Source organism: Anser brachyrhynchus, assembly GCF_964034855.1.
Source record: "Anser brachyrhynchus genome assembly, chromosome: 4".
NCBI classification, from domain to species: Eukaryota; Metazoa; Chordata; class Aves; order Anseriformes; family Anatidae; genus Anser; species Anser brachyrhynchus.
The window spans coordinates 34,042,501-34,070,276 of NC_137698.1; the positions used below are offsets into that span (position 1 = coordinate 34,042,501).

General features: G+C 40.9%; 4 protein-coding genes across 9 annotated transcripts in view; 2 read left to right on the plus strand and 2 right to left on the minus strand.

Annotated features, from left to right (window-relative positions):
- Positions 1 to 1,712, plus strand: part of SH3D19 (SH3 domain containing 19) — an 83,484-nt gene extending 81,772 nt beyond the window's left edge. For all 3 annotated transcript variants that reach the window (XM_080589386.1, XM_080589384.1, XM_080589387.1), the window contains one exon: positions 135 to 1,712. In XM_080589386.1, the coding sequence (XP_080445512.1) occupies positions 135 to 212 (78 nt within the window). In that variant the 3' untranslated portion in view covers positions 213 to 1,712. The remainder of the gene's footprint in view (positions 1 to 134) is intronic.
- On the minus strand, positions 1,552 to 5,228 carry RPS3A (ribosomal protein S3A). Of its 2 annotated transcripts, none has more exons than XR_013950214.1 (6): positions 5,095 to 5,228; positions 4,628 to 4,731; positions 3,323 to 3,536; positions 2,962 to 3,170; positions 2,281 to 2,390; positions 1,552 to 1,714 (listed from the first exon to the last, which is right to left on the minus strand). XR_013950214.1 is itself a non-coding variant. In XM_080589428.1 (6 exons), exons 1-6 carry the CDS (start codon positions 5,154 to 5,156, stop codon positions 1,593 to 1,595), a joined length of 795 nt encoding a protein of 264 aa, XP_080445554.1. In that variant the 5' UTR covers positions 5,157 to 5,228; the 3' UTR covers positions 1,552 to 1,592. The 2 variants fall into 2 exon arrangements, 1 of the variants encoding a protein (XP_080445554.1); XM_080589428.1 differs by having other exon boundaries at positions 3,323 to 3,510.
- Positions 5,110 to 27,769, minus strand: LOC308194708 (uncharacterized protein; the record flags this gene model as incomplete). The annotated part of the gene is made up of 7 exons (XM_080590908.1): positions 5,110 to 6,940; positions 7,220 to 7,288; positions 11,155 to 13,140; positions 15,502 to 15,719; positions 26,410 to 26,433; positions 27,272 to 27,663; positions 27,764 to 27,769. The coding sequence occupies 4 exons, from the start codon at positions 27,767 to 27,769 to the stop codon at positions 15,524 to 15,526; spliced, it is 618 nt and encodes a 205-aa protein (XP_080447034.1). The 3' UTR covers positions 5,110 to 6,940; positions 7,220 to 7,288; positions 11,155 to 13,140; positions 15,502 to 15,523.
- The window catches only part of LRBA (LPS responsive beige-like anchor protein), a 400,077-nt gene continuing 399,674 nt past the window's right edge, over positions 27,374 to 27,776 (plus strand). For all 3 annotated transcript variants that reach the window (XM_080589383.1, XM_080589381.1, XM_080589382.1), the window contains exon 1: positions 27,374 to 27,620. The gene's annotated coding sequence lies outside the window, so the exon portion shown is untranslated. The remainder of the gene's footprint in view (positions 27,621 to 27,776) is intronic.

The following is a 27,776-nucleotide window of genomic DNA, read 5'->3' on the forward strand; positions in this document are numbered from 1 at the left end:
ATAGACTGTAATCCCTCTAGTTATAAAGATTTTGTGTATTAATATGCAAATATTGCAGATGCCGTACTCCTTTATTTAAATTATTACTGTTAGTAAAATTCCTCAGAGCTGAGCTCCCCACGTAATAATTACAGGTGGCAATGCCGGTTACTTGGCATGGTGGACAGCTGGGAACTCACAGGAGTAGGAACAGAAACGGGAGGCAGAAGTGAACACCCTACTGCATCCATTTCAACATGAGATCTGTACGCCCATTAAGCTTTGAAGAATCGCATCATATTCCAAGTTTCTCCAGCACCTACCTTTGAGTCCAAGGAAACTATTTTAACTTTCTTTTATAATCTTCAGGATAAAGCTAAAAAGCGTTTTCTTGTACTTACTCACTGGCTTTAACTGGGCACCTCTGCAGCAGTCTACACAAGCTCCATAGTAAGGAAAACAAAAATCCCCTCAGAGCCTGTCTGTGTTTACTGCCTACCCAATTCTGGGCTGGGAGCCTTCCTGCAACAGCATTTAGAGCGCTTAGTCCCTGACAAGCGCATCTTAGACCTAAGCAGGAAACCCCACATGATCAAGACACTGAATCACACCAGTCCTTGAAAGCCGTAAGATTGTTAACCAGCAAGCCTGTTTACTGAAAGCTTTCTAATTGCAACCTAAGGTGTTCTACCATTATTAAAAAAAAAAAAAATCGTGTCTTGTTTAAAGCCACGTACCCCAGAACAAAACATCCTCAGTGCCACATTCACGTACTTTTAAACAGAAGACAGGAAATACAAGGCCTAATTCTTCCTATCAAAAACTTGTATTCAGACTTGTGAGAGTATCAAACTCGAGCACTCACCTGCATTTCAAAAATACAAAATTCAGTGCAAGTACTCTTAAATGGCCTGCTGAGTAATTTAAGTGCTTTAATTTAAGAAACAGACCATTGCCTTTTTACAGTAGAAATACCCCCCGTCCCCAAGTTCCACAGGTTTCTCAAATGGGATTAGTAACCTCTCAGTTCTGACTGAAGGTAAGCTACACGCAACCCTACTCTCAAGCATATTTTTCATGTCTACACTGCTCACAGCTCTAACACTTCTTCCATAATCAAAATGTCAACTTAAAGATTAACACTTTCAGTATCAGAGAAGTAATCTACCCCATAAGAGATCATATCACATAAATTATCACCAGAAGTTTAAACAGATACATAATTCTCAAGTCTACTAGTAAACCCAGAGGACTCCCTTTATAATACGATACTATGAAACAGAAGTTACGACTTCTAGACACATCCACAAGAATTTCTTCTGTGAGAACCAAAATTATTGGGAAAAAAACAATTGGCAGAAACGTTGGCATTGCATTTTCAAATAGCACCTTTCAAAAAGGACAAACTGCCTTCTTCCACCTATCTTGCAACACCAGTCTTGAAAAACAGATCTCCAAAACAATCACTTCTTCCTTTTTAAACCAAGGCAATAGACGTTTACCTCATTAAACAAAACAATCCGTGTCCAGTACCAATATTGTCTAGCAGCAATACAGGCAACCAAACACTTATTCCGTATAATAAAACTTTTATTTTTGGTCAATTTGTAGTTTTAGACGGACTCTTGCACAGGCGGCTCATATCCATCGGCTCGTTCTACTTTAGCACCTGCCTCATCCCCAGAAGGCTTTCCAGCACCACCGCCTTCACCATGCAGTTCCATCAGCTTGCCCACTACAAGGAAGAGGGATTGTCAACAGTGAGATACGCCCGTGTTTAAAGCAGTCTGAAGTTACCTAACTGCTCACTGCACACAAATTAAACCACCAGAACACTTAACATAGGATCAACTCCGTTCCAGAAAGTGCATGCAAAGAGATGATGCTGAATTAACTGACAGTCAGACATAAAATAGAAGCCAGCAATGGAGTAAGGTACAGTTATGTATGTTCTTACAGTTCTAAGAACCTACTACACTTCATGGGAATGTCAGAAAATGGGAAAATTAAAATCATTCCGTGTCATCTGGGACCGAAACAGTTTGTCATCATTCATTCCCAAGGCAAAGCCTTTAAGCAACCAGTTTCAGGCGACAACTCCAAAAAGCTCCGAACTGAATAACCACTGCTTGGCTTCCAGGCCTGAAAGCTAGACGTCTGACTAGAAGGCCAAGCCTTCACTACTGCACCTACATAATCTTTTATGCTGCTTTAGTATCTTTTTCCCAAAGCAAATGCATATTCACGTGTTCTTCCACCTCCCCCTCTTAAAGCTCAGGATGCGAGCAGTAATTGACTTACATTCGAACTTGGGCTTCTTCAGCATCTTGACTTTGCGGACATAGACATCGTGAAGAGGGTAGATGGACTGGCACGCCTTCTCTATGTCTTTGCCAATGCTGTCTGGGATCCTGACAAGTCAAGAGAGCAGAGCAGCGATACGGTATTAAAACTGTGCCTGCTTCCTCATCAGCAACATGCACAATAAGTATTTCTAAGAATACATAACATTCGACAGGAGTTTGCATCCATACTACCTTCACTCTCAGGCAATTTGGGTAAGCATGCTTAGATTACAAGGTGTTATCTTCCTTGCCATGTCAGCAGAGATACAGAGCAAGCACGGCCATGTAGAGACCAAGCCTGCAACCTAACTTCAGGCAGCAAACTATTTTGGAAAATGTCACTGGAAGAAACCAGAGCGTTCACAACCTCAGGTGATCAGAATTACCATTTCAGTCTGTAGAAACATGATTCAAAAATCTCTGGAGGGCCTGATTTTACATTTACGCAAACATGATGGCTGACAGAAACGATGCAGAGACAGCGTTCAAAGCAAACGGCAGCTCAGGGTTCCAGTGCCAGAGACACACCTCACCCGATCCCGGCCAGTCAGCCAGGGAAGCACCAGCCCTCAGCGCTCAGTAACTACCAAACAACTACCTGTACTGTAGGCAAGGGACAAAAACCATCAGAGCTTACAGCTTGTTGACAACTTCTTTCAGGTCGTTGGTTTGGACCTCTCGGGTCATGATTTCCATCATCTTCTTGCGAATCTGCCGGACCTGCTGGTGCTGGGCGTAAGAGGTCTTGCGGATTTGGTTATTGCGCTTCTTCGTAAAACCCACGCAGAAGAGGCGCAGCAGGTAACCATCGGTAGTTTTGACGTCAACGTGGGCTTCGATCATTGTCTGGAGAGGAGGAAAAAAAAAGTCAAGCACCATCTCCACCAGGTCCATTTACACCTGCTGGTACCATTTCAAAGACAGCTTTAAAACCCACCGGTAGCTACCTCCTCTTCCTAAAGAGGACAGCAACCACGCAGAGCTTGTTCTTCACGCACCTGCCATTTTTTGACCATGGAACACATTTTATCCCGGGTGAGGTCCATTCCATGGAAGTTGGTCAGACAATTTTTGCCCTGCACGTCCTCAGTTATCAGTTTAAATTTACGGAAGGCGACCTCGTCGTTCTGCAGATCAGCCAGACTCACTTCAAACACACGACCCTTCAGTCCATCAGAGGCAATTTCTGTATTAGGTAACAAAACAAAACACCTTTTATTAATGTTAGAGAAATATCGTTCAAATCAGACGCTGAACTTCCATCTGGTCTTTTCTAACAGTAGGTGATGCTGCTAGCTTCATAGCTTTGAAGTTTAAATGCATCTTGAATAAGAGCAAATTAACTCAACCAAGTACCGTCAGTTGTTAAACTGAGGAATTTTTAGGTAAGTTACACCTGACGATGAACACAAACACTGCTATACTGTAAATTCCAGTATGTGTGTACTTTTTTTTCAAGTGGGAGGGGCTACAAAGTATTTTAAAATACAATAATGAAACAAAAAGCCACGTGTACTTACGATAAATCAGTAACAGGTATTGAGCACAGTCAGGTTGTTTCACACCTCTGCCTCTACTAATTAACTATTTTAACATCAGCAGGCTCATCCTTGGTTTACAGTAACCCTTATTTTACTAGTTTCACGTTACGCAGCTTAACGTAACGATTACCTTCATAACTCACAGTGCAAGCAGGAGAGCATACAGTAACTCTTTAGCTGCTCTACACAGCTAACCTTCCAAAAATACTGTTATTTCTATCCAAAGCTCTCTGCATTCCTAACAGAGGCTCCCTATTCCTCAGGTGTGTAGATCAGATTAGAAATAACAAAACAAATGAAACTTCACCCATTCTACACGTGCTGCTATTAAGTTTGTAACTCTAGCTCTCAACAAAGATCTCTTACCTAAAGGCTTTGAATTTCAGCCCCTCCTAAGGTGATGGTCTCTATGACCCTGTTACAAACAAGGTCCTGCGCAACACTGTCTCCACATCTCCCCACCCGACATTCAGAAAGATTCACTCTTAACCTTCCTCAAATTCATCCGGTCACAGCAGCAGCCCATCAAAAACTTTAGCCTTGTCTTTCTGTAGCATATCCACAGTTTGGTACTCTTACAGAAACAAGGGCTGTAACTTGGAGATAACTCCCTCACCCCCCCCCCTTTTTTTTTAATTCCAAGTTCATAATTGTTACAAGCAAAAATTGCTTGTCAGCAGTTCTTTGATGAAGTCTCGTTTGCATCTACCACATGGATCACATAATGCATGTGCTTGTGCTGCGCAAAGCCCCCGTACTCACTAGTTCCTTGAGTCCTGGTGACAAGCGTCTTCCCGATGTTTCTGATATTAAACATCGCTGGCGCCTTGACATCGTACCAGTCCTTTTTGGAGAAAGGATCCACCCTTCATTTAAACAAAGCGGAAGAAGCCGTCACTATTTCTCCCCGATTAAACCCGGCCGAAACAAGAACCCCCCCTCCCCTCACGCCTCGTGAAGAGGAGGCGCAAACCCCACAGACACCCGAGGGGCCGCTCAGGCAGCCCCAGCCCCAGCCCCAGCCCCCAGCCGGGGAGGCCCGGACACGGGGCCAGCCGAGCACGCGGCACCACCGCCCCCTTCCCCCCCCCCGCGCACAGGTGAGGCCCAGGCCCGGGCCCGCCGTGACAGCGGCCGCCCGCCGCCATCCGCCGCCATCCGCCGCCATCCGCCCCGCACCCCGTCTCGGCCGCGCCCCCGCCGCCGCGCCGCGCCCCCCGCGGCCTTACACTTTCTTCTTGGCGCCCTTCTTGCCGCCCTTGGTGAGCCGCTTGTTCTTGCCCACCGCCATCCTGCCGGCCCGCCCGCGGAAAGGCCGCTCGCCGCTCGCGCGAGACTTTACGAGAGCCAAGCTCGCGCGAGAGCCGCGCCGGCCGCGCCCTCGCGAGAACGGAGCCCCGGCCGGCGGGGCGGGAAGATGGCGGTCGTGCTCCTAGCGCAGGGGCGGGCCGCGCCTCGTCTGTCACGGCGGTGCTCCCAGCGGCCTTCCTCTACGCAGCCCCACGGGCAAATAAACACACAAGCACATAAATAAATAAACGCACAACAAGCAGCCACGTACCAGCGCTGACCCGGCGCACAAGAAGCGCTGATGCCCACCCGCTGCCGCCACGGCCCCCACCATGTCGGCCCAGAGCCGGACTGGGGTCAGTGCGGGTGCTGGCGCGGTGCTGAGGTACCCGTGTGCACCCCGCTGGGGCTGCTGCTGGGGGTCACTGCGTGTGGCGGGGGGGGTGTCGGTAAACGAGGGTGAAAAAGCCCCTGAGAAGTTCTACAGGCAGAAGAACGACCTCATCAAAAAAACCCCTGTGAGCACAACCTCCCCGGCCTTACAAAGAGAAAATAAAACCGTGTCTGTAAGGAGGAAGGAACACGCAATTATAAAAGGCTGTCTTATCTGTGTCTGCATGAAGTCCTGAAACCATAAACCAAGCGTTGACGAGGGCTGATTATAAGTAAGGCATACATTTTCAAACAGCCAGCGCGATTAGACTTTGGAACCATTTAGAGGCTGTTAGCTCCCCCTCCCCTCCTGCCCCACAGGACTTGTAAATTGCTCGAGGTACTTTCCCCGTTGGCATGCGTTGGCTCAAGTGGGAGTTCATTCAGAGAAGTCTGGTGGTTTGAGTTACGCAGGAGGTCACGTTGGATAATCACGCTGGCCCCCTCCAGCTTCATCATGAATAATCAACTTAAATTGCAGCTCATACATTCCAGGGTATTGTGTCATGCCTCTCACAGAGAAGGGCAAATACTGCCATATGTATTCTACATAGTTCGTTCAGAGACATTTATTCTTCGTAAGTCTAGCAAAGCTTGTAAGAAATCCAACCTAGAAGATAATGAAGCATACACATCATGTGATCCTAACACCCCAGCCTCTGGAAATCATTTTGCAAGCACAATAATTAATACTATGAGATCTTCTGGCTGGTTTCTTAGTAGTTTGCATTACAGGAGAGATGTCTGAGGACCAGCTTAAAGCACTGTGAGCGCAGCTCCCTAATTACTTGACTTCCCTCTTCCTGCTTTCACATTCTTTCACTCATCAACTGGAGCCACATGCTGAGGACACAAGAGAAGTACGCCCTGTTACGTGATGGAAAGCCCGCCTTCCATCGGGGTGCCAGAGTATGTGGTAGCACCAGCTGCAGCGTGGGCTCGGTCCCACACCAGGTGCCTGCATGTGGGGCACAGGTGCTCAGCAGATTACAGATTGAACCACCCAGCCGTCAGGCAACTGCTGTCCCCAGACAGAGGCACGAGCTCTGCCTTGCTTATGGTGGAGGATCCCAGCTCCGTCCCTCTGCAGTGCTACAGCTGCTCGCCGGCAGCTCTGCTCTGAGGCTGGGGCTTCTGAATCTGTTAGGAGTCGTGAGTGACAACATGTCCAGGGTAATAAAAATCTTGCGCTTGCGAAGGGGTAGTTGTCAGCCACACAAAAGCCATCTGTTATATTTTACAAATGAAACCAGAGCAGCAGGCACAGTTCTGATTACTTCATCAATTTCTTTCATGCTAGCCTGGAATTTCATCTGCATGCCTACAGCAACTGGATTCCATCAGCAGCTCACGCTATCAGACAGAGAGCTTAATCAGACAAAAGCAGACCTCCTGCTTACTACCTCTTAGGTAATCAGGCTTCAAGGAAAAAAAAAAGAGAAAAATGAAAAAAACAACAAAACAGTTCAGGTTTTTCTCCTGAATGTCAGGGAAAAGGACGCCCAACATGAGAAGGTGAAGCCTCCTTCTCCAAGATGTAGGACTGCAAGAGACTTTCCAATTTTCCTGCGTTGTTGGCACATTGTTAATTAGGATTCCCTGCTGCAGATTGAGTTAACTGCAGAATCTCACCTGCACAAATAAAACACCTCTTCTAGTTCAGGAAATTATGCATCTCCAGAGGACAGCTTTTGAGGTTTCCTAGAAAAGAAGATACCACATATAATCTGTTCACCTGTCAGTAATTGCCCTTTTTTTTTTTTTTCCCTGCCCAGCAGCTGAAGGCTTTCTCCACTGGAAGACTCCCATACACACAAAGATCAGCAATTTTATTGCCTTGGTACTTCCCTCCTAAGTGAGTTTGGAATCAGCTGTAAAGGAGAGGTGATCCGTGAGGCAGAAACAACTACAACAAAAAACAAAATCAGCGAAGCCTAACAAACACAGTAGGAAGCCCACTAGAAAGAAAGTCACACTGGATCAGGTCAATTGCCCTGGCACTTCAGCCTGATGCTTTCGCCCAGTATTTCACATAGACAATTGAAAAGGTAAGCAAATACTTCAAAAGCCTCTAGCAGTCAGAGCAGCTAAGATGTTTACAGTTTTTTTCTTCTCTCTTTACACATTTTCTTTATGAGGAAGTGTCCATTTAACCTTGATCCAACTTGGAAGCTAGCCCTGTTTTGAGCAGGGATCAGGCTAGATGGCCTCCAAAGCCCCTTGCGTCCGAACTCCTTCTGTGACTCTAAACTGTGTCAAACAGGAAGCTTCTTTTGGGTCTTGATTTTATGCCTCAACACAATTTTAGGCAGATCACCAAAATGGAGCAGATTATCTATCAACTCCAAACTATGTCATCAAGAAGCATTTTCACCCTTCTTTCCTACCTTTTTTTCCACAATGAAAAGGGAATTTCCCTTTCTCTCTTTCCTTCTTAACTTGCACCAAGCAGTGTAACTTCACTTACAATTCTGTAGTTGAGATGAAGGATCGGCTGGTTCTCATTTCTTTTACAGTCACGTCCCTGTTGGCTGTGATAATTCAATTCAATGGGGCTGGCTTGCTCTAGTTCTTAAAAAGGGCAAAGCTTTCTAAATATAGATATCAGAGAACAGTTCATTAAATCAAGCCTTGTCATTAAGAGACTTCTTTTTTCCCTTTAAGCATCCCTCACAACTGAAATAGTCAACGCAGAGGGCCACTCTTTACTCTGTTGCTATTGTGTTGCTCTAGGTAACAGGAGAAAAAAAACAACACAAAAAAACCACACCACCCAACAACAACAAATCAGTCAAGCTCTACAAGATTTCCCCTTGTGAAATCCTTTGTCCTTAGGGAATTTAAGGGTTTTTTCTCTTTTTTTTTTTTTGTGAATAACCCCACACATTGTTTTGCAGAGTTCTGTCTGCTTTATGTAGCATTTTCCCTTCAATTTTTTTTACAGCTATAGCTGGCTACAAAAATACAACAAAGCATCCCACAATTCCCTATGTATATTTGCAGTTAAGCAATGCTCCAAAGGAGTTTTTTTCCTTTTTTTTTTCTTTCCCTTTTTTAAAGCAGAGCAAGAACATTATTTCTCCAAATATCATTTCTAGGAAATATCAAGTAACATTTCTATTCTCTGGTCAGGCTGCAATGAAGAGCTCAGACATAGAAGTGGAAGAAAGGGAAAAAAGGCAAAAATAAGCTGAAGAAAATGGCATCCTTTCTGCTGAAACAGTTTGATAACTCTACAGGTTAAACAAACAACAACAAAGGAAAACACAACTTACTTTGACTAAATTACAAACAGCAGTATAGATTACGTGTAAGAAAACACTAGGCAAGTGAGATTCAAGATTGTTTGCAGTCTTTTACTGTAAATTATTTTATTGGTAGCACCACGAGAAAGTTACTTTCTTTAGGAAACTAGCTGCTGCCAGCTTGTAATGTGAAGAGAAGCTCTCGCTTTAATGACAGAGGTCTACTTGTAACAGGAGGGCTTTGTGGGCAAAGGGAGTATTTGCCTCCTAACGTAAGGGACTGCAACCCCCACCTAGGAATAGATGCACTTTCATAATTCAGAAGCTGGGACGTTTTACATTGCTCCCTATAAATCTTTGGAAACCTAGAGGAATCAACATTTCCTGTTTTCTGCTCCAGCTTTCTCCATTTCCCTTGAAACTGCTTAACAGGTTTGGGATTTCATCTCTACTATCCCTTATTACTGGCCTTTGCAATCACATTCCTCAACATGAAGGGATTCTGTTGTACCCTTTCCTTCTAGTTTTAGAGGTATTTAATCATCAGAAACTTGCCTGTTCTCAGCTTTCCTAAATTAAATCAGTCCCAAGCATCTTTCCACAGGCTAGAAGAAAGAAGTTGCTATCCCTGTCACGCGATGCAGATGAAATAAAGGGCACCTTTAAAGTCTCAGAGAGCTAATAGCATACAGCTCAGTCAACGCTTCAGGATATGACTTTCTTAAAAAAGGGACATGCAAGTCTTGCTCAATATTGTCCTTTCAGGTGTCCAGTCCGAACAAAATGGAATTCTATTAATCCTGCTCAAGTGATCATCCTTTTAATAACACTTTCTTCTTGGTAGATGCAAAGATTTCTTTAGAAATATATTCCTAAGGAGTTTCATCTTACAGTGCCTCTTTTAAAGAAAAAAACACCAGCACCACAAAAAAAAACCAGCAAAGCCACTCTTCTATGGAATCCTGTTTTGTTTTTTTTTTTTTTAATATATGTATGTATGTACAGACCATACATGTGGTTATTAAGTAATCAACAGAAACCATGCTTTTTTAAAAAAACATATACTTCTTAACCCACCAGGTTAAAACCCAAAGAGCTACTCTAAAAATTTAAGTGTTGTGTTGGGCCCTTCTTTCTGACCTCTGCAGCCAACTTACTTAAACATGTTCAACTTCGGAACAGAAGTTCTTTTTAAGAATCCAAGCAAGATGCCTGTTTTAGTTTAATAAAGGGAAAACTCCAGAGACCTAGCAAGATTTTGTTGCTTTCTGTAACTGAGATTTTTTTTCTAAGATCCAATATTTATGAATATACTGCATAGCAAAGTATTCTTACATAACTTATTTATGTACTCATGATTGAGGAAGCAATTATCGGCATTTTACTTAGTATCGAAACCAGGAAGATTATTCTGACTAGATGTAAAAAGGCAATCTTCCCTTTTATTTTAGTTGGTATGAAGCATACACAATACACACTGTTTCCAGATTTCCCTTTGTGTCTGCCTTACTAGCAGCACAAAGCACAAGCTGCTTGTTTTAAATTCCCCTCTCCCGTTCTCAGATAACTCATACAAGTGTTCTGGCACTTCCAGGTTGGCGAGTTTCATTGACAAGATAAGCATATTTCTTGCTATGCCAGAAATAACCGGTATAACAATAATAAAAATAAAATAATAAAAAAAAAGGCAGAAACAACTCCGCATCTCTGCAGAGTACAGTAGAGCCTGAGGTCTTGCTTCTGTGGCAAATTCACTTAGATTAATATACATAAAATCCTCCAGTGTAGGAAAAATATTTGGGTTTGCTCTGTGTAGCTCTTTTAATTTTGTCTACAACAAGCAGTTATTCATGAATAGATTAATCAAGCCTAAATTTCATCTGGTTAGCTGTAATAGCACTAGTTATCAGTTCAGGTGTAATTTAGGCAGAATATATCAGGTACTGAACGCTTTGCCATCAGTGTTTACTCTTAGTGAATATATATATTTTTATAGTGCTGCTATAGCTTATTTTATGTTCTGCCTATGTTTTTGCTTCAATTACATTTATTTAGCTAGCTATAAGTATTTATACCAGTGCCTAGGTCGGGTTGTAAACAGCCTTATGCCTCATTTGACAATATTTTCCTTAGCTCCTTGGAATCGTGGTGGTCACACCAGAACCTCTGTGTTTTCCCAATTCCCTTGCATGAATACAGCTTTCTTCCTTTGCAGGCCCTCATTAATTAAAAATACTTTAAATATTTTGAATCCCACTGTAGCAAAACACTGTGGCATAACACATAAATTACTGAGAAAAAGCTATCGTTAGCACAGCTCACCTCCTGCATTATTAACAGCAGCAGCATGCTGCATTTCGAGCCCCTCTCGCCCTGTTGTTGTACTCGCTGCAGCAGCGACCTTCTGCTGTGCTCTTCCTCTGCTCCACCAGCCGGGCCTTATCTGCCCTCCCCTTGAAAATCGCCATTCATGGCCTTCTGCAGCTGCTTTAGGGTGGTGGTCCCACATCATATGGTAGGGAAGAGTTGGTAGCATGGGGTGTTTGTGTGCTGAGTCCTGTTTTTTGTCAGTTACCAAAAGGTACAGAGATAAAGCTGGGAATGGGGGCTGAGCAAGTTCCTAAAACAGGTACATACAACTGTCGTGCCAGTTTTAAAAGGCCATGAGATCTGTGATTTGGTTCAAAAAAAGGTGTCTGATAGTTGTTTCTGTAATGGAGTAAGTGATTCTGAAGAGGGAATTCTACATAGTAGTATTTGTTTTAATACTTCAGATTATTTTAAGTGGTCTATTTTGCCTGCTTGTTCTGTTGCTACAGCTGGTGTGTTTTTGTGTGGCTGCCTTAGTTTCATGGCTTAATTGCAAAACATTGTTTCCTTGCAGGTACTTATTTTATTTGTTAGCTTTGTTTGGTTTTAAGTACAATTTAAAACTACATGTATTAATTTGGGTCTTTAAGGAATGGTTGTATGCTACCTCTTATTTTTTACTTATGGAAATGAAGCAGGGTGGGGCCAAATAATTCCTGTGCTTTATAATCTTCTGCTCTTTTAGATTCCACTTCAGTGGACTATTCAGGCTTATCTGTTTGAGGACATTTATGTGTGAAGTATTTGCATTGAAAAAAAAAAAACTATTCTCCCTCCTTTCCTCCCTGTTTTGGCTAAGCAAGTATATGCAAAAAAATTATTATCAATATTTATCTATTTATTTCTCTAATTTCTGATTTTTGGGGTGTTTTCTAGAAGAGTTTGTTATTTACCCATAAAACTGGTGATTTTCTGCCTGCATTGATTTTTCCTGAAACTGTACTATCGTGCATCTTTTTTATACAAATTTTTTTCTTTTTTTTTTTTTTTAATTTTCATCTCATTATTATGCTTTTCTAAAAGCTCTGATTTTTCTCTGAAAGATAATTTTTTCAAAGTGCACTGGTGAAGTGAGTATTTTCTTTATCAGTTATTTCCTATCAAATTTGCCTATGCTGCAGGTTAAAGTCTTTCTCCCTTGACTGCCAACTCAGCTATCGTTAATCGTGCAATTTAGTCTGATGATAATTTATTCCATCTAACGATGCATGAGATGTAAAAAAGCCCAAAGGAGGAGTCTGGGGGAGTAGAAATTAGGAGGGAAAAAATTCCCAAACCAAACATTGCCATCTTTTTTCCTTGCAAACTCAGCATATCTTTGCTGAAATTACTGAGACACCATGGAGCCCTGCTTTTTTTTACAATCTCTTGGTGGTGGAGTCACACTTTAAATCACTCTGCAAAAGCATGACTTAGTTAACACTTCATTATACGAGAAGGTTTCCACTATGCTGTATTTGGCAGAAAAATCTGACTTTTCTCATGCATTTTATCCATCATCCATTTCAAATTAAGAAAAGAAAACATGACATTAAAAGTTTTTGTCTAAAAGGCATATGGCTGAATGTCTACTTGTCTAATCATCAGTTGTGCTACCTGGATGTTTTAAAAATATAAGAGATCACGTAACAAAGATTTTAAAAAAATCACATAAATACTTTTATTTTCCTTCAAGGAATAAATATTTCAGTATAAAGCATTATTTAAAGAGTAACAGTTCATCTCAAAGATCGCAAGTGGCTTGCGATGTAGCTTTACAATGTGGCTAGCTAAATGAATTCAGTAAGCAGAGAACAAGGTTATTTGCTCAGATTAGGCTTTCCAAATTGTGATCTTCAGACTAGCAGCTGTCTGAAGTGTCAGAGTAATACACATGGCGCATACACGGTCCCAGAGCCAAACCATCCCTTTTACAGCTTGTGTTGAGGAGAGAGGAACCTGTAAAATATTTGAGGGTAGAAAACGGTGTAGGAAATCTGGCAGTCATAAGCTTAGTGGAAAATTCTTTTTCAAAAAGCAGAAAATAGACTTAGCACTAGAATAATACCATATCCAGTTCCCAGCAACGTTCACACTCTTGTAGCACTGGGATTCAAGCCTGTATGAATGTGTGGATACTTATGGTTTCTACAGCTGAATCTCAAGTCCTTTATTCATTTTTTCTTCATTTCCTTAAGCAAGACTCCAAATTGTAATATTCAAATAGTGAGATTACATACAGCTAAATAATAGCACATATTTTAATTTTGTATCTTTTTAAGATACAATATTAAATTTAGAGAGATCCTTCTGAAATGGATAAGTACACTTGAAATTCCATACTCTTATACAAAAGCACGTTTTTTATTCTTATATGGAACTATATTCAATAACTAAATAAATATGGCATTGTCATCTAAATCAGTCTAGCTGCACTACCAGCAAATGTAAACGTTCACTTCTGAATCTAGTCCTTCTTTTTTTGATCTCTTTCAGCAAAATAGGATGTTCTAACTAAGGATATCTCAGTGTATTTCAATAGGCACAGGCTTATGCGGAAAGACTTCTCAACCCCACACTCAGGTCGGTAATAATGTGATATCCTGACAAAGAAATTACAAAAATATTGTACAGGAAGTGGCATCAAGAAGTCATCTAGTCCACTTCCCCACTATAAATATTTTTAGTCACATCTGTGTAACTTGTTGAACAAAGAATGCAATGAATGGTGTAGAAAATGCCTGCTACTCTCTTATTATGCATTTTCCATTAACACACAGGGCTTTTTTTCCTATGATGTGAATGGGTATCTGAAAATATTTGTAAACCTTTTTTTTTTTTTAATAACTGCCGGTTTTCAAAACAAGAAAACTTTTAATAACAGATTGAAATACCTCTAATTTCAGAATATCACATTATACCTTTATAAACTTCCTATACACATTAAAAACTACCACCACCACCACCAAGAAAAAAACAACCCTAAAAGGTAGCCTCTGATCTGTATTTCTTTAGAAAAATCTTAATCGATTCCATCTTTAAAATACTCATGACAGGGTAGGTTCTGCTTTGAAAACTGACATCCTCTCCAAGAAAACACACACACACTAGTACACAAATTTCACACAACTACTTGAAAAGAGAGACTAACAGAAATGCAACAGCAACAAATAAGTGTAAATTATGTTCAATTCATGTGTGTACATAAAAATTGCACGTAGAGTTTCTGGTCAAATCTCAGATGGAGAGGGCCCTGAGGTTGGCCTGTATGACTGATTCTGTGAAGGCGCTGAGTAAGTTAGGTTGGAAAGGACCTCAGGATGGTGACTCCATGGCCCTTATGGGCAGTGTGTTCCTTCCAGTTCTTAACCATCTAACTCCATCCCTGCATACGCACAACACTTCTGTATCTACTGTGCAGCTCATCCCCACTTCGACCTCCGTACACTTCCTTTTTCTCATTTGAACCCGGGTAGGAGTTTCCCATTCAGCCAAACTGTCCTGCTTTGTCCACCCACTTTCCTGCAGTTGGATGGGCTGTGCCTGTGCTTTCAGGAGGCTGGCCTTGAAGACTGATGAGCTCCGTGTGGCCCCTGCAGGGCACCCTCCCATGAGATGCTGCCTGCTAGCTCTCTGAACAAGCTGAAGTTCAGAGATTTTACTCTGCCATTGCTGCTGCTTCTCTCTGCTGCTTCTACTAGCTGCCACACGAGACTACATCCATTTGCTTTCAGACTGTAAAGGTGGCATAATATTCTTCCTTATTTTTCCAAGTGTCAGTTTGCTTCAAGAAAAGAAAAAGAAGATGAATCATTCGACATTTTATATGTGTGACTATGCCACATGTGCTTATGAACTGGCAAAGAAGTGGCCAGCCAGAGCCAGAAGGAAATTATTGGTTCTTCTTGAGATGTTACAGGTGCTTGTTTTTGTATGAATGCTTTTAACCTGCCTATGGATTTCTAATGCCCTGATATCTGCCAAGAGATGTGCTCTGACCCACTCACTGAGTTATAATAATCCCCAACAGTACTCATCTAAAAATAAGGGTGCGTCACCCTTGAAGGGTCACTACAAAAATTTCTCCGTATGCACAACTCTACTCATCTCTGGATTTGAGGATATATTTTATTTTAAAGAAAAGGAGAATCAGGCAATAAACAAATGTACCTGGCTGAAATTGGCAAAGATAAAATAGGCATTTTGTCAAATATCACTTATTTGAAACTTATCTAAGTGACTGGTAAAGCTTTTAAAACACACACAGTATTTCAGCTACTTACATAAACATTGACCATATATTAGAAAAGCTTTCCTAACCTGGTTCCCCGATATAGCACAGTTATCTCTGTTTGTTCCCTGGGCACTTCTTCAAAGGGTGAGTTTCCAAGAGTTTCCCCATTCCTGGTAGAATCTGAAGGCACTGAAGATACCCTGATGAAGATAGCTGGCCGAATCGTGTCAGAAACTGATGCAGCTTAACTGACTCTGACTTCTGCAGAGCTACATTCACTTGCGAGGGAAGTAAGCTCTGATCCCTGAGATAAAAGCAAAATGTCAGGGAGGAAAGATCAGAGATATGTTTCAGACATTTCTGCTGAGGAGAATCAGTTATTTCAACTCTCCGCTTTAAACTTGAACTGAGTAATGTTCTTGTCTACATTGTGGGTTTTCCGTGGAGATCTCCCAGTTTTTTTGAAGGAATAACCAGGCTTGAGAGTGAATGGTCAAAGGTGGTGTTGCAACATGTCAAAACCCTTTTTTTCACATTATAAATTCAGCTGCCTAGGAGGAAACCACCTCATGCCTTGGAGCATTTTAGGACAAACATTAATAATAACAAATTCTAATTGGTCATTATTGCTTGAACAGAAAATATCAGATTTCATTTTCACCAGGAGGAAATGAAAATGTCATGTACTGTAATATGACAGGCATGGAATTTACAGTAGTGATATGTACTTGTAATTACCTTTATATGTGTAAATGCACACAAAGCAGAACACCAGGGAGGCCGTTTTACAACAGATTTAATCAAGAGAACATCTACGTCTCCTCATAAACTTACTCAACCAACTTTGAAAAAAGAATGGAGTTGATTAGACAGGTTAATGGGGTGATGTCTTTATAAATGACAGATGGCCATGTTAGAACAGAAAGTTGTTCACTCTCCATTTTTTATTTTATTTTACTTATGAGAGTATTTTACTTTTTTTTTTTTTTTACTTATGAAAGCATTGCTCATACATTTTTGATTAGCAATGGTTCACTGAAAAAAAAGCAATTTCCAGTGAAACTGAACTTTTAACTGGATGGATGTTGTAACTATGCTTAAGTGGCAATAATCAAAACTAAAATACAAAATGAATTTTATGGAATTCCAGGTCCTTATAAACATCCTGACCTCCCCACATTGGGTTGCAAATGGCAAAAAGTGCTTACAGATTTGCAAGCTCATAAGAACATAACAAAGAAATGGAAACATGAAGAAGAAAGCTAACTTTTTTATGATAAAGGAAACCCATTAGTGATGAATTTGACAGAGTAATTAAAAAAAATTAGAAGTTAAAAAAGGCAAGAGTCTTAATTAAGAATAATGAAAAGTATTACTAGTGCAACATTAGCCATACTTGGAAAAAAAAATCCACCTTGGGCATAATGATTTTCCCTCAGAACTACCTAAGTGTAGAATTTGGGATAGCCTACATTGTTCATCTCCTCTCAGACATACGTGGTATCTGGAAGTGGATCACATATCCAGTGTTAACTGAAGAAAGGCTTACTAAGACCTCTAGTAGAGTGCCGTGGGGACCCTGGCCAGGCCTGAGGAGAAGTGCAGTGCCTGAAGTAATTCTTGAAAGCCACCATTGCAGCAGCAGCTCTTGGCTCTTTTTTGGGCGTTAAGGCACTCGGTGATGGTCCTTGTGCCACTGCTGGCACGTGTGACAGCTCGTGAAGCTCTGATCTAAAGATTTCCTGTGCCTACTCAGCTGTTAGATAATCAAAGCTGTATGATTATTTCTGCAACATTCTCCCATTTCTCCTCTTCCCCCACGTGAGAAATGACCATTCCTAAATGGAGCAGAAATAAAGAAAATAGGATATGCACTGCTAAGCCGCTACTCTTTTTTTTTTTTTTTCAGCCTTTGATTGTACTACTATCTCCTTTGGCATTTGTCAGTGTTCTGCAGCTCCTTCATCTGATGCAGACCCTTGATTAAAACAATCCTATTGAATATGTTTCTAGCCTCCAGACATGAATTTGAAAAAACAAAGTCTCTGAGGAATGTTTTCTCTTGTAGATTTGTGTGAATTTAAGATTTATGAAAAGCACTAAACTAAATTTTGAAAAACACTCTGGATCTTCAGGGTCTTTTTTATTTTACCAGGACTGTAATGCTAGTGCAGTGAAACTATCTGTAAGTACGTATGTGAAACTCTGCAGTTTCTCTCTCTGAACCTCTGCAGAATTCTGCAGATGACACTAATGGAAGACAAGTTGACATAGTCAGGACAATGTGGCTGCAGCATATCAGAGTCTGGCTCAGAATTTTTGTGAGTTTTCTGAATGGTAGTATACCACAGATTTAATTTCACTTATCTGTACAGATGCAAATCAATAGTTTCCATACTGGTGGCTAATCCTCATTAACAGAAATGGATCAGCTTATCTCTCAGGTTTGTGATTAGGTGGCTGGCAGCTGCAGATATATTGTTTTACCTTTTACTAGTAATATTATAATAAACAGTTTGGAGTGATAATTTTAAAACATATTTAAGTCACTGTGCAACTCAATCAACTTGTCCCACAGTTCACCCCTTATTAACATAGAGAAAACAAATTTCACACACAGTATTCATCTCGGTAATAGCCATGACTGGCTTTCTGTACTGCATTGGCATTTCCAACAGGCTAATTGCAATAACGTCAGTAAAATCACTTATCAACGTGTTACCATCTGGTCAAGTGTTACCAAGCCAAGATGGACATAATGAAGTGGAGATTGTTTAGATCTACCCTCGCTCAATTAATTTCTTAAGTTCAAACAAAATTTAACCATGTACTAATACCATAGCCAATCCCTGCAGCTAGATTCCAGATTTTCTGCAGAGCTCCTGTTTTCCCCAGAGTTAGCTCGATGCTCACAGCATTCTGTGTTAGGGACACAATTTTTAAGGCTTTAGATGCTGATAACTGCATCAGCAGTGGATCTCTGGTTTCATAAACGTAGCGAGGATAGAATGAATGGCACTAATATAGAAAGGATTATGTGAAAGATTTATATCTTCAGGAAAGACAGTGACTTCCACACTGCCTGATGCTTAACAATAAGCAACTGTTTTCCAGAACCTGGCTGCTTTGCAAGGTGGTCTGTTTAAGTGCCTTGATAGGCAAAATACCACGGCTAATCTATTCAGACAATCCTTGATCACTTTAGCTTACTGTGATTTCATTAAGTAAATACATTGAAGAATTTTCCTCAGTACATGGCTATTATAATATTCTAATGAAAGAGACTGCATTTTGGGAGAGCCTGGTAAATGCTACAGTTTTTTAAAAATCTTATTTCTGCTTGCATTCCATTGGTAAAACTCGCTGATGCCCTTGATTCTTTACTGCTCTGTATCAACTGTCTCCCTGTACACCTTCTCCTTGCCATTGATCCCTGCTTCTAATGCAACAGTCTCTTAGTCTGCATTCCTTTTGCTTTCTGCTGTCCTCCGTTTAATTTACCTCGCTATTTTGAAACAGTCCCTCTCCTTTCCAAAACATGAAGACTGCCTCCTCTTTGTTTTCCTGCTTATCCTCCTACATACGCCACTATGAAGTTTTCTCCCTCCTACAGAGCCTCCTCCTTATGAATCCTTCACATGTATCTCTTCAGAGGGAGCTATATTGAAAAGAAAATGAGATGATAAAAAAATAAAAGTAGTTATAATGTAAAAGTTTAACGTGAGCCAAAGTTAATACAACATCCAAAATATATTAAAGTTATTTGAAAAGAATTAAAATAAAGAGAGCACAAATTCTCAGAGTACCCCCTTTCTTTTTTCTTTTTTTTTTTTTTTGTAGTTGCCAGTTGTGCTGTCTCTGAGAAACAATGACATAGCAGAAATCCTCAGGCTTCTCTGTTCTCTTGTTTTTTACTTCAGAGTGTTGCTATCCACATAAATACTAAAAGCCAGAGGGAGATTATATAGCTTATGTGTTCATTACAGGAACATCTCTAATCTTTGTTGTTGTAACTCTACAATAGAGCCAAATGACTGAAGCATCATACCACATAGCAATAGTGAGCTGTTTCCATAATAATGATGATGTTTCAAGTTTAATTTTGTGATTTATCCCCTTCTGTGATGTGTCACAGGGTTGTAACTGCATTCACCTCACAAGTCTTAATCCATCTCCTGTGAGAAGTGATTTGTAGGGGATTTCAAAACATCCTCTGAGATCACATTGGAGTTTTACGCAGAAAACCTCTCATAATCCCCCTCAAAACTGTAATATGGAGCTATTTCTAGGTCTTTTGTTTCATTTGGGCTCCGTGTTTGACTCTTGCCTTTTAAGCAGTAAGACCGGGCTTGGCTGGAGAGTTTGAACGCACGAGAGAGATGACCCTGCAGTGCGAGCCAGGTGCAACTAAATGGGTGGGTATGGCTCCTGCTGGGCTGGGAGCAGCTGCCCCCCAGGTTCATGGAACAGCAGAACAGGTCCAGCACAGCAAGGCAGCAAGCACAGGCTCAAGTCTGTCTCCCTCTGGCACATCGTTCAAGCGTACGGCTATCTGTTCTGATAAACGTGCCGTAGAAACTCAAGTTTCAGTACATAGGGCCTTAGCAAAGAAACACAACTTGTAGTACTGTCTGTATGCTAATGTTTTACATCCATGTATTAGTTTCGCTCAAACTAATAATGTGTAGGGTTTACCACCAAGGCAGAAGACAATGTAAACATCTCCTACAGTACTGCCAGAGACCAGGTTCTTAAGAGGACGTTCACGACAACAAATACATCTTTTAGCACAAATGAGGAGGGGGTGGAAAAAAGGCTAACAAGCTAAGGGTGTACGACTCAAAAGGAAAAGTAAGGAGTACTCATTAAGATAGTACACAATGAGTTGTTCTGTAAGTTTCTTCACAATATACTCTGGTAAAAGTTTGCATTTCCTTTGACGGAGATGAAGTATTTCCTGACACAGCCTGGATATTGTAAGGAATTACAGTGACATTCTGAAGATCCTTTCCAAGCTAAAGGAAAGAAGAAATAAGCTAAAGCAGCTTCTTTAGCTCAGTATCAGCATAATTTCCTGAGAAAATGGAAAATTATTTTCTAATACTACTAGATGAGACATTGAGAATTCATTCATTCACTGCTATTTAAAAACAAAGATAGCAGTAATCTGCCAATCAAGAAAAGTGAAGATATACTGATAAAAGTTTAAACAAAAGTGAATAAAATTCACCATTTAAAAAATTACTCTAAAAAAAATGTAAAATTCTACATTATAAAAATGCACTAAAATAAAAACAAAACATTTAATGCATACTGCAAAAAAACTTCACACCTAACCAAAAGAAAACTTCCTCTTTTGGCAAGGCTAATCTTTATTTTGGGATTACATTGCACTCTTGAAGTATTATGTTCTCTGTAAAAACAGAGAGGACCTCTCATTTAAGGTCAACGGGATTTATAAGCAGCTTTTTTATTTGGATTTTTACTTCTAGCCAAGGATTTTTAAAGCAGCTCTTAATGCTTAAGATCAAGAAGCATTTTGTCATAAAAAGTTATAAAATGAAGCATTTTTTCTTCTTCTTTTTGCTTAAAGGCAAAGTATTTCATTCCACCATACTCTAGCTGCCAGAAGTTACTCTTGCTACAGATGCAGTAAAGCCGGCCGCGGGTCCGGTTCTTAGCTGCTACGTTTAATTTCCCACATTAGGTATTTCTGCACACTGAAAAGATCCCTTTCAAGCCTTCTCTTCTCTGGGCAGAATGGTTCCAGCTCTCTCAGCCTCTCCTGGTATGTCAGGTGCTCCAGTCCCGCCATCATCCTTGCAGCACATCGCAGGCCCCACTCCAGTACGTCCATGCCTCTCTCAAGCCGCGGAGCCCAGGGTGGGATGCAGTATCCCAGGTGTGGTCTGATCAGTGCTGAATAGAGGGTTCAGAAGCTCTGAAGAGAGCTTCAAAACCAGCACACATGATAGTACTTTAAGGGGTGATTTAAACATTTTACGGGAAGGATATTTTTCTTAAGTTTAGAGAGTTTAGTGGTACTTTCCATAAAATTTTACCGAGTTCATTCCCAGTCTGTGGTTTAAGTTCATTTTTAATCCATGCTTTGTGATTTTCTTTTGAGGTTGTCAGGGTTGGAGAAAACTTTATGTCATTTTTTAATTTCCTTAGCTCGACACTTCAGATTTGATTGTGGAAGGCAGAACAGGCATTAGATTTGTAACCATGCTTGGGAAGCCTAGGGAGAAGGATTAAGACAGTGTTCACTCCCAGTTTTATTGGGAGCTATTCTTTAAATATTTCTCAGATATACTTTCAATGAGTTTTACCTAATGTAGCCTATTTCTCTAAATCCTGGGTGTATGGCTTTTGACAACTACCCTGGTAGCTTGAACCGGCCCAAATGGAGAACAGATCACCTAAAGAATTATTGTTTTATCTGGATGAAAAAAATCAAATCAAAACAATTGTCTTTGGAACCCTAAACTGGCAGTCAGCTGAACTTTACCTGCCTTGACTGATGCACATACCCCTCTGCCTTTAACAATCAAGGCCAGTCAAGCAGTATTTATTTATCTGCACAAAAATATAGTAAAATCTGACAGGATTCAACATGACAGTTGTTGTCCTCACTGGCAAACTGGATTTGCTGGCTATTGGTGTATGCAGTTTGGACAAAAACATCTGAAATCTATTAAGCTAGATTTTACCAATTCATTTTCTTTTATTTATTTTGTTTCTAAAGTGACTTTAAAACAAAAAAGAAAACAGAAGAAGATTAACAACAAATGTTGCATTCTACACAGATAACAGGAAAGGCGATAAATAGAATTGATTCTCCAAAAAATTTTACACATTATTTCATTTCTGCTTTTGCCTGGTAATGGACGGCCTGATGAAGAGCTTAAAGATAAAGGTAGGAGGCAGGGGATATTTAAAAATGGGCAAGTAAAATTAGCATGTGAAAATGTGTACTTAGCCAATTTAAATGCTCAAATAAAAATTATAACATATGTATCTACTTATAAGAGGGAAGGCAATACTTTCAGAAACTACACAACTCATAGAAAGACTGGGAAGCCAGAAGAGGAGGCATCAAGGAATTCTAAGATTAAAATGTCAAGAATATACTGCACATGTATAAGTGCACAAACTCACTGTAGCTTAATACGGACTGAAAGTGTCAGCATTACGATTATAAAAACTTCAGATTCTGAGGAAGAAACTGCAGATGTTTGCAACGCAAGTTAGAGATTATCATCTCTTCCTAATAATATATGTATGTAACTAAGGGAGACAGGGAAAGAAAGGGAAAAAAAAAGGAGATTGCTCCTTTGTTAATACTTGGAATTTCAAACAGGAGAGCAGCTATGGAATATTTTCATCTTAACATATATTATATGGATAAATGTAACCATATAATAAAATTATATAGAAAGGGAACTGAACAAGCATGATAACAGAACAAATTCCAGAGTATCTTTTTTTTTTTTTTGCCACCAAACCACTAGAAATTTAATACCAACACACACAAAGTAAGGCATTTCTACATCAAGCCACAGACTAATTCAAATATTATTAAATGGTAACATATCCAGTTAGAATAATAATTAATATTTATCAATCACAGTCTTCTTTAGTATGTTTTAGGAACATCACACATCACTTCAGAAAGCCATTTTCCAGGAGAATTGTGGATCAATTTTCTTAGTACTTTTTTCTTGTGTACACACGGTCAGGGAGACATATATTCATACAATTCTTTCCCAGATGTGGTGTAATATCAAGAATAAGGAGCAATTCTTATTTCCCAGACAAAACAGCATTGGCCTCTCTGGAGTTTCATTAGAGTCAGAATTCAAAACACAGAAATTTCTGCCAATTTGAAGATTTATTCCTTTTCCCTCCATAGAATGAAACAAATGACAACTTTTTATATAACACGCACACACACTCACATATATTTCTATATCTATCTGTCTATCTGCAGGTTATGCCTACCACTCTGAAATGATCCTGCCTTTGGAAACCTTTGATGCTGTCATGTTGCTGTGATATGAATAAAAATCAAATCAAATTAGAAAGCAAAAAATACATGGTATTTATAAGTATCTCTGGTACCAGCCAGAGCTACAACAGATTTATTTTTCTTTGTGAGGACTAGCATGCAAGGCACATTACAACTTTGCTTAAAGAGTTTCTTAAGGAAAGGTGCTGGCAGTCACACTAAGAAAATAAACATTTGATGGTTATTTATTTCCCTCCCAGTTCAGGACTTCAATCAATGCTTACTGCATTCTAGAAAAGGTACTAGTGAATGTGATTCTGGCTGGAATGTAACTTATGTCACAAAGGTGTATCAAGGGTTTGCTGTGGGTAGAATGGATATGGAGAGAGGAAACTATGCAATCTAGTAACTAGCGTAATTTTAGCAGAAATGTATATTTTGCCGTATCTGTTTGGAAGATGTAGAAGCAATTGTCTATTTAGCATTTTAGCAAGTCACATCCTGCGTATATCTTTGCAGACAGTTTGTTGTCAGGCTGTCCATTGCCAGGATAGAGTCAGCATAACTTCCATAATACTGCCAATGAGAACAGGGACAGGGACAAGTGAGTTATAAGTAGTTTTTAAATTTCCCCATGAAATTACTATTAAATTTGCATTTTTGGGGGAAGAGATATGAAATATCCAGCCTGTAAATGAATATATCCCATGTAGGTGCATACATACACTTATTTAAAAGTGACCACCCAGTTTGTAAGTTGCTTAGCTAGTGAAAGTTCAAAATACCATTTAAACAATGTGTATGACTAAAGCTCAAAGTAACGTAGAAGAAAAGAAAGGATCCAAGCAACCATGAGGTGAGTTGTCATGCAAAAAAGCAAAAAATTTTCAAGGAGAAATACAGAAATATAACTATAAAGATTTTGTTAGTGGCCAGCAGTAAAAAAGCAAAACAAAACAAACCCAAACCAAATTTATAGACAAACAGCAGTTGTATATACATTGCTCTTCTGACAAAGGGCATTATTATTTACACAACAGTGTTGCCATAGTGGTTATCAAGGCCTCAGCGTAATCCACCGTATGCACACATAACAAAGGGACATTTTTCTCTCAAAGAGCTTACAGCAACAGGTGAATTTAGAAAAAAAGAAAAAAAAACACACCTATATTGGGAAGCATGAGGTGATAATAACATGATTATAAACAGTATCATAAATTGCAATCTGAACACAGCAGCTGCATAGTCAGTGTTGAGTAGACAGAGAAAACAAATTTGAGAGAGATGTTACAATGATCTTAAAAATGCTCAACTCATGTCTGTACATTAAAAGTCAGTCGAGCTACATTTTACTGGGGCAGTCAGGCAGCTGTCCAAATAGATGGCTTTAAAAAGAACTTAAAAAATGTTAACTTGTCAGCTTTTTCCTGACGTTATTCACATTTTTCAGATTACACGTACTTCCATACAGACCTTAAGAAGAATTGTAGTTACTGGAGCTCTTGAATTCACTCCAGTAAAATGAGGACTGAGTCCTCAAACTAATAAAAATAAATCAATAAATTTGTAGAAGTAGCTTTGAAAACTTCAGAAATTAAATTGTTTTGCTTATCAGCATTTTGACTTCCAAAATAGCTGGACATTTGCTTTTCTTCCTATTCCGTCTCTGCCATATTTGCCCAGATACCACCTTTACACAGATGGGCTTGATCAGAAAGTGTGGCTGGGCACGTGGAAGAATACCACACATTCTTACAGTCCGCACAACTGAAAGCCAAATGTTGTACCACTGGTACTGGATTATAGCACACTAGGACTTGGAAGTGTGCAAACTGCAACTTGCTTAAACATGTTGCAATGTAACAGAATTTGAGAAGCACACATTATACCAAGTATGTCACATAAAATCAAAAGAATTTATTAAGTATAATTAACTAATTATAATTATTTTTGTAAGAATCACATTAAAAATCACACAAAGACACGGATTTTTCTCCTAAATATTCATATCCATATTAGAAATGAACAAACACAAAAAAGAAAAACTTTTATCAAAAGAGCTAAAGATATATATAATCTCCCCTTGGTATTTTTCAAATGAAAGCAGTAGTTAACAGAGAGACACAATGCTAATTAAAAGATGAGTATCTGGCAATTTACATAGTCTAACAGTGTTTATTAGCAAAACAAAATTAGAAATAAGCATTTCCAAGATTATTTTAGAGTAAGTAAGACTTTCCTAATACCTTACATGGGGACTGTTGTTGCTTAAAACCAATATGATGAGTATTACATTATCAGTGACTACTAGCTTAGGTTAGTATTACTGTTTTCTGTAATCACTGTGGGCTGTGTAGGTCTTTATTCAACCTAAGCATTGGGAATGGCAATGCTTGAATAAGAGTAATAAAGCGACTTCTTGGCAACCACAGTTAATTACAAGTGTATACAGGTGTATTATCATGCTTGTATTGCTACGCAGGTGAAATAACAAGGTAATATAAAAAGCATAAAAATACTAACACAGTTGAATGAATTTATTTTTTCCTTAGAAGAATCCACAAAAAAAAAAAAAAAGGAAATAAGTGTACTGTATTTCAGTGTGCTAGGTTTTTTTTTTTTCCTACTATAAATATTTTGCTTTAATTTTATTCCTATTTCTAGGTAGGATGAAGAGAATCCAGATTCACCTACAAAACTTTATTCTTTACGTAGAAGAATGGCAATTTTTGTATACAACACAGTGAATATCTGAAGAAAACAAAAAGACCTTTTAAGCTACTCAAGCAAAAAATGCATACAAAAGCTTTAAGGCAACCATCCCAGGACTAACTCAAAAAGGAGCTGATAGTTATTCCACAAAGTCCGCTTAAGACTCAACTGTTCAGTTTTATACGAAAGATGCTCAAAGACTAGAGGAACAGACAGCAGAATTAAACCCTGAAACAGATTAGAGGAACAGTCTATGAGCTAACAGAATTACCGTGAGAAGCAAATCTTCTTTCTCCTGAAAAAAACACAAATATAAAAATCAGCACTGGGGAAAGATACGTGGCTAACTCTCAGGTCACTAAAGAATCATAAAATCATGTTCTATTTCGTGTTGCGGCCAATTATTAAGAAATCGTAATTCCAACGCTTTAACAAATAATTGAATGTAATTACGATGGGAATGACGACTGGCTTTGTCTGTAATCCAATCATCTGGAAATGCCGTTGCTGCCTGCTGAACAGCTGGGGCAGATGCCGAAGCCCCGCTCAGACCAGCAGTCTCGTTGGACGTGCGCAGCTCAGGACCACCTGAGCGAACAGGTTGAAGGAGCAGACCCTCTTAATAACTTGTTAGCAGGTACTCGGATAACTATCAGAGAAATACCTTTATGTAAAAGGCCGAACTAGAAGTTGCTTGCTGAGGTACGGTACACCTACGCCCGGAGCTGTCCCCTCAGAGGGCAGCACTGACGGGGCACCGGTTCCCGTGCTCTGCGGCTCCCGGGAGGCGGGACCTGTTGTTTTATGTGGAGGTTATGAGCGGGATACGGAGCTGACACTTTTACTTTTTGTAAGCGCAGCCGTACCACGGCACGTTCAGCGACCGCATCCCGAGCTGGGACCCCCCACGTTTCGAGACGCGACCCTCCCGCTTCGCAGCACGCACCCCAGCCATTTTAAGTCGCGTTTCGGCCGCTGTCACCGCTCACCGTGAGGGGTTCACGGGCGAGAGGAGCGGCGGGCGCCCTCGCAGCGCCTCAGGGTGCCCTCACAGCCCGGCCCCCTCAGCGCCGGGCTCCCCCCTCAGGCCGACCGCCCGCCTAACGGCCGCCGCGCGCGCTCCCGCCGCTCACCTGGGCGCACCTGGGCGCGCGCCCGAGCGGGCCGCCCGCCCGCGCACCCCCCCCTCCGCTCCGGTGTCGCCCCGCCCGCGCCCGGCCGCGCAGGCGCAGGGCCCCGTGGGCCGGCAGCGCTCCGGGGGCCGCGCGCTGTCATGGCGGCGCGGGGCGGCAGGAAGCCGCGGCGCTGAGCGGGAGCGCGGCGGCTGCGAGGCGAGGCGAGGCGCCCGGCGGGGAGCCAGCGGCGGCGGGGCGGCTCTCCGCTGACAGACCGGGCGAGCCGCCGCTGCCCGGGGGAGCCTCAGCCGCTTCTCTGCGGAGCCGGAGCCGGAGCCGGGCGTCGGGGCAGCCCCAGCCGCCCTCGGTGAGTGCGGGCGGGGGGCGGCTGCACCTGCCCCGGGCGGCGGCTGAGGGGAGAGGGCGCGGCGGGCGGGTGCGGGGGGGTGGGGGGGATGGTTCGCGTAGGGAAATAAAATATAAAATAAAATTAAAAGGTAGGGGGAGAGCCCTCATCGCCGGC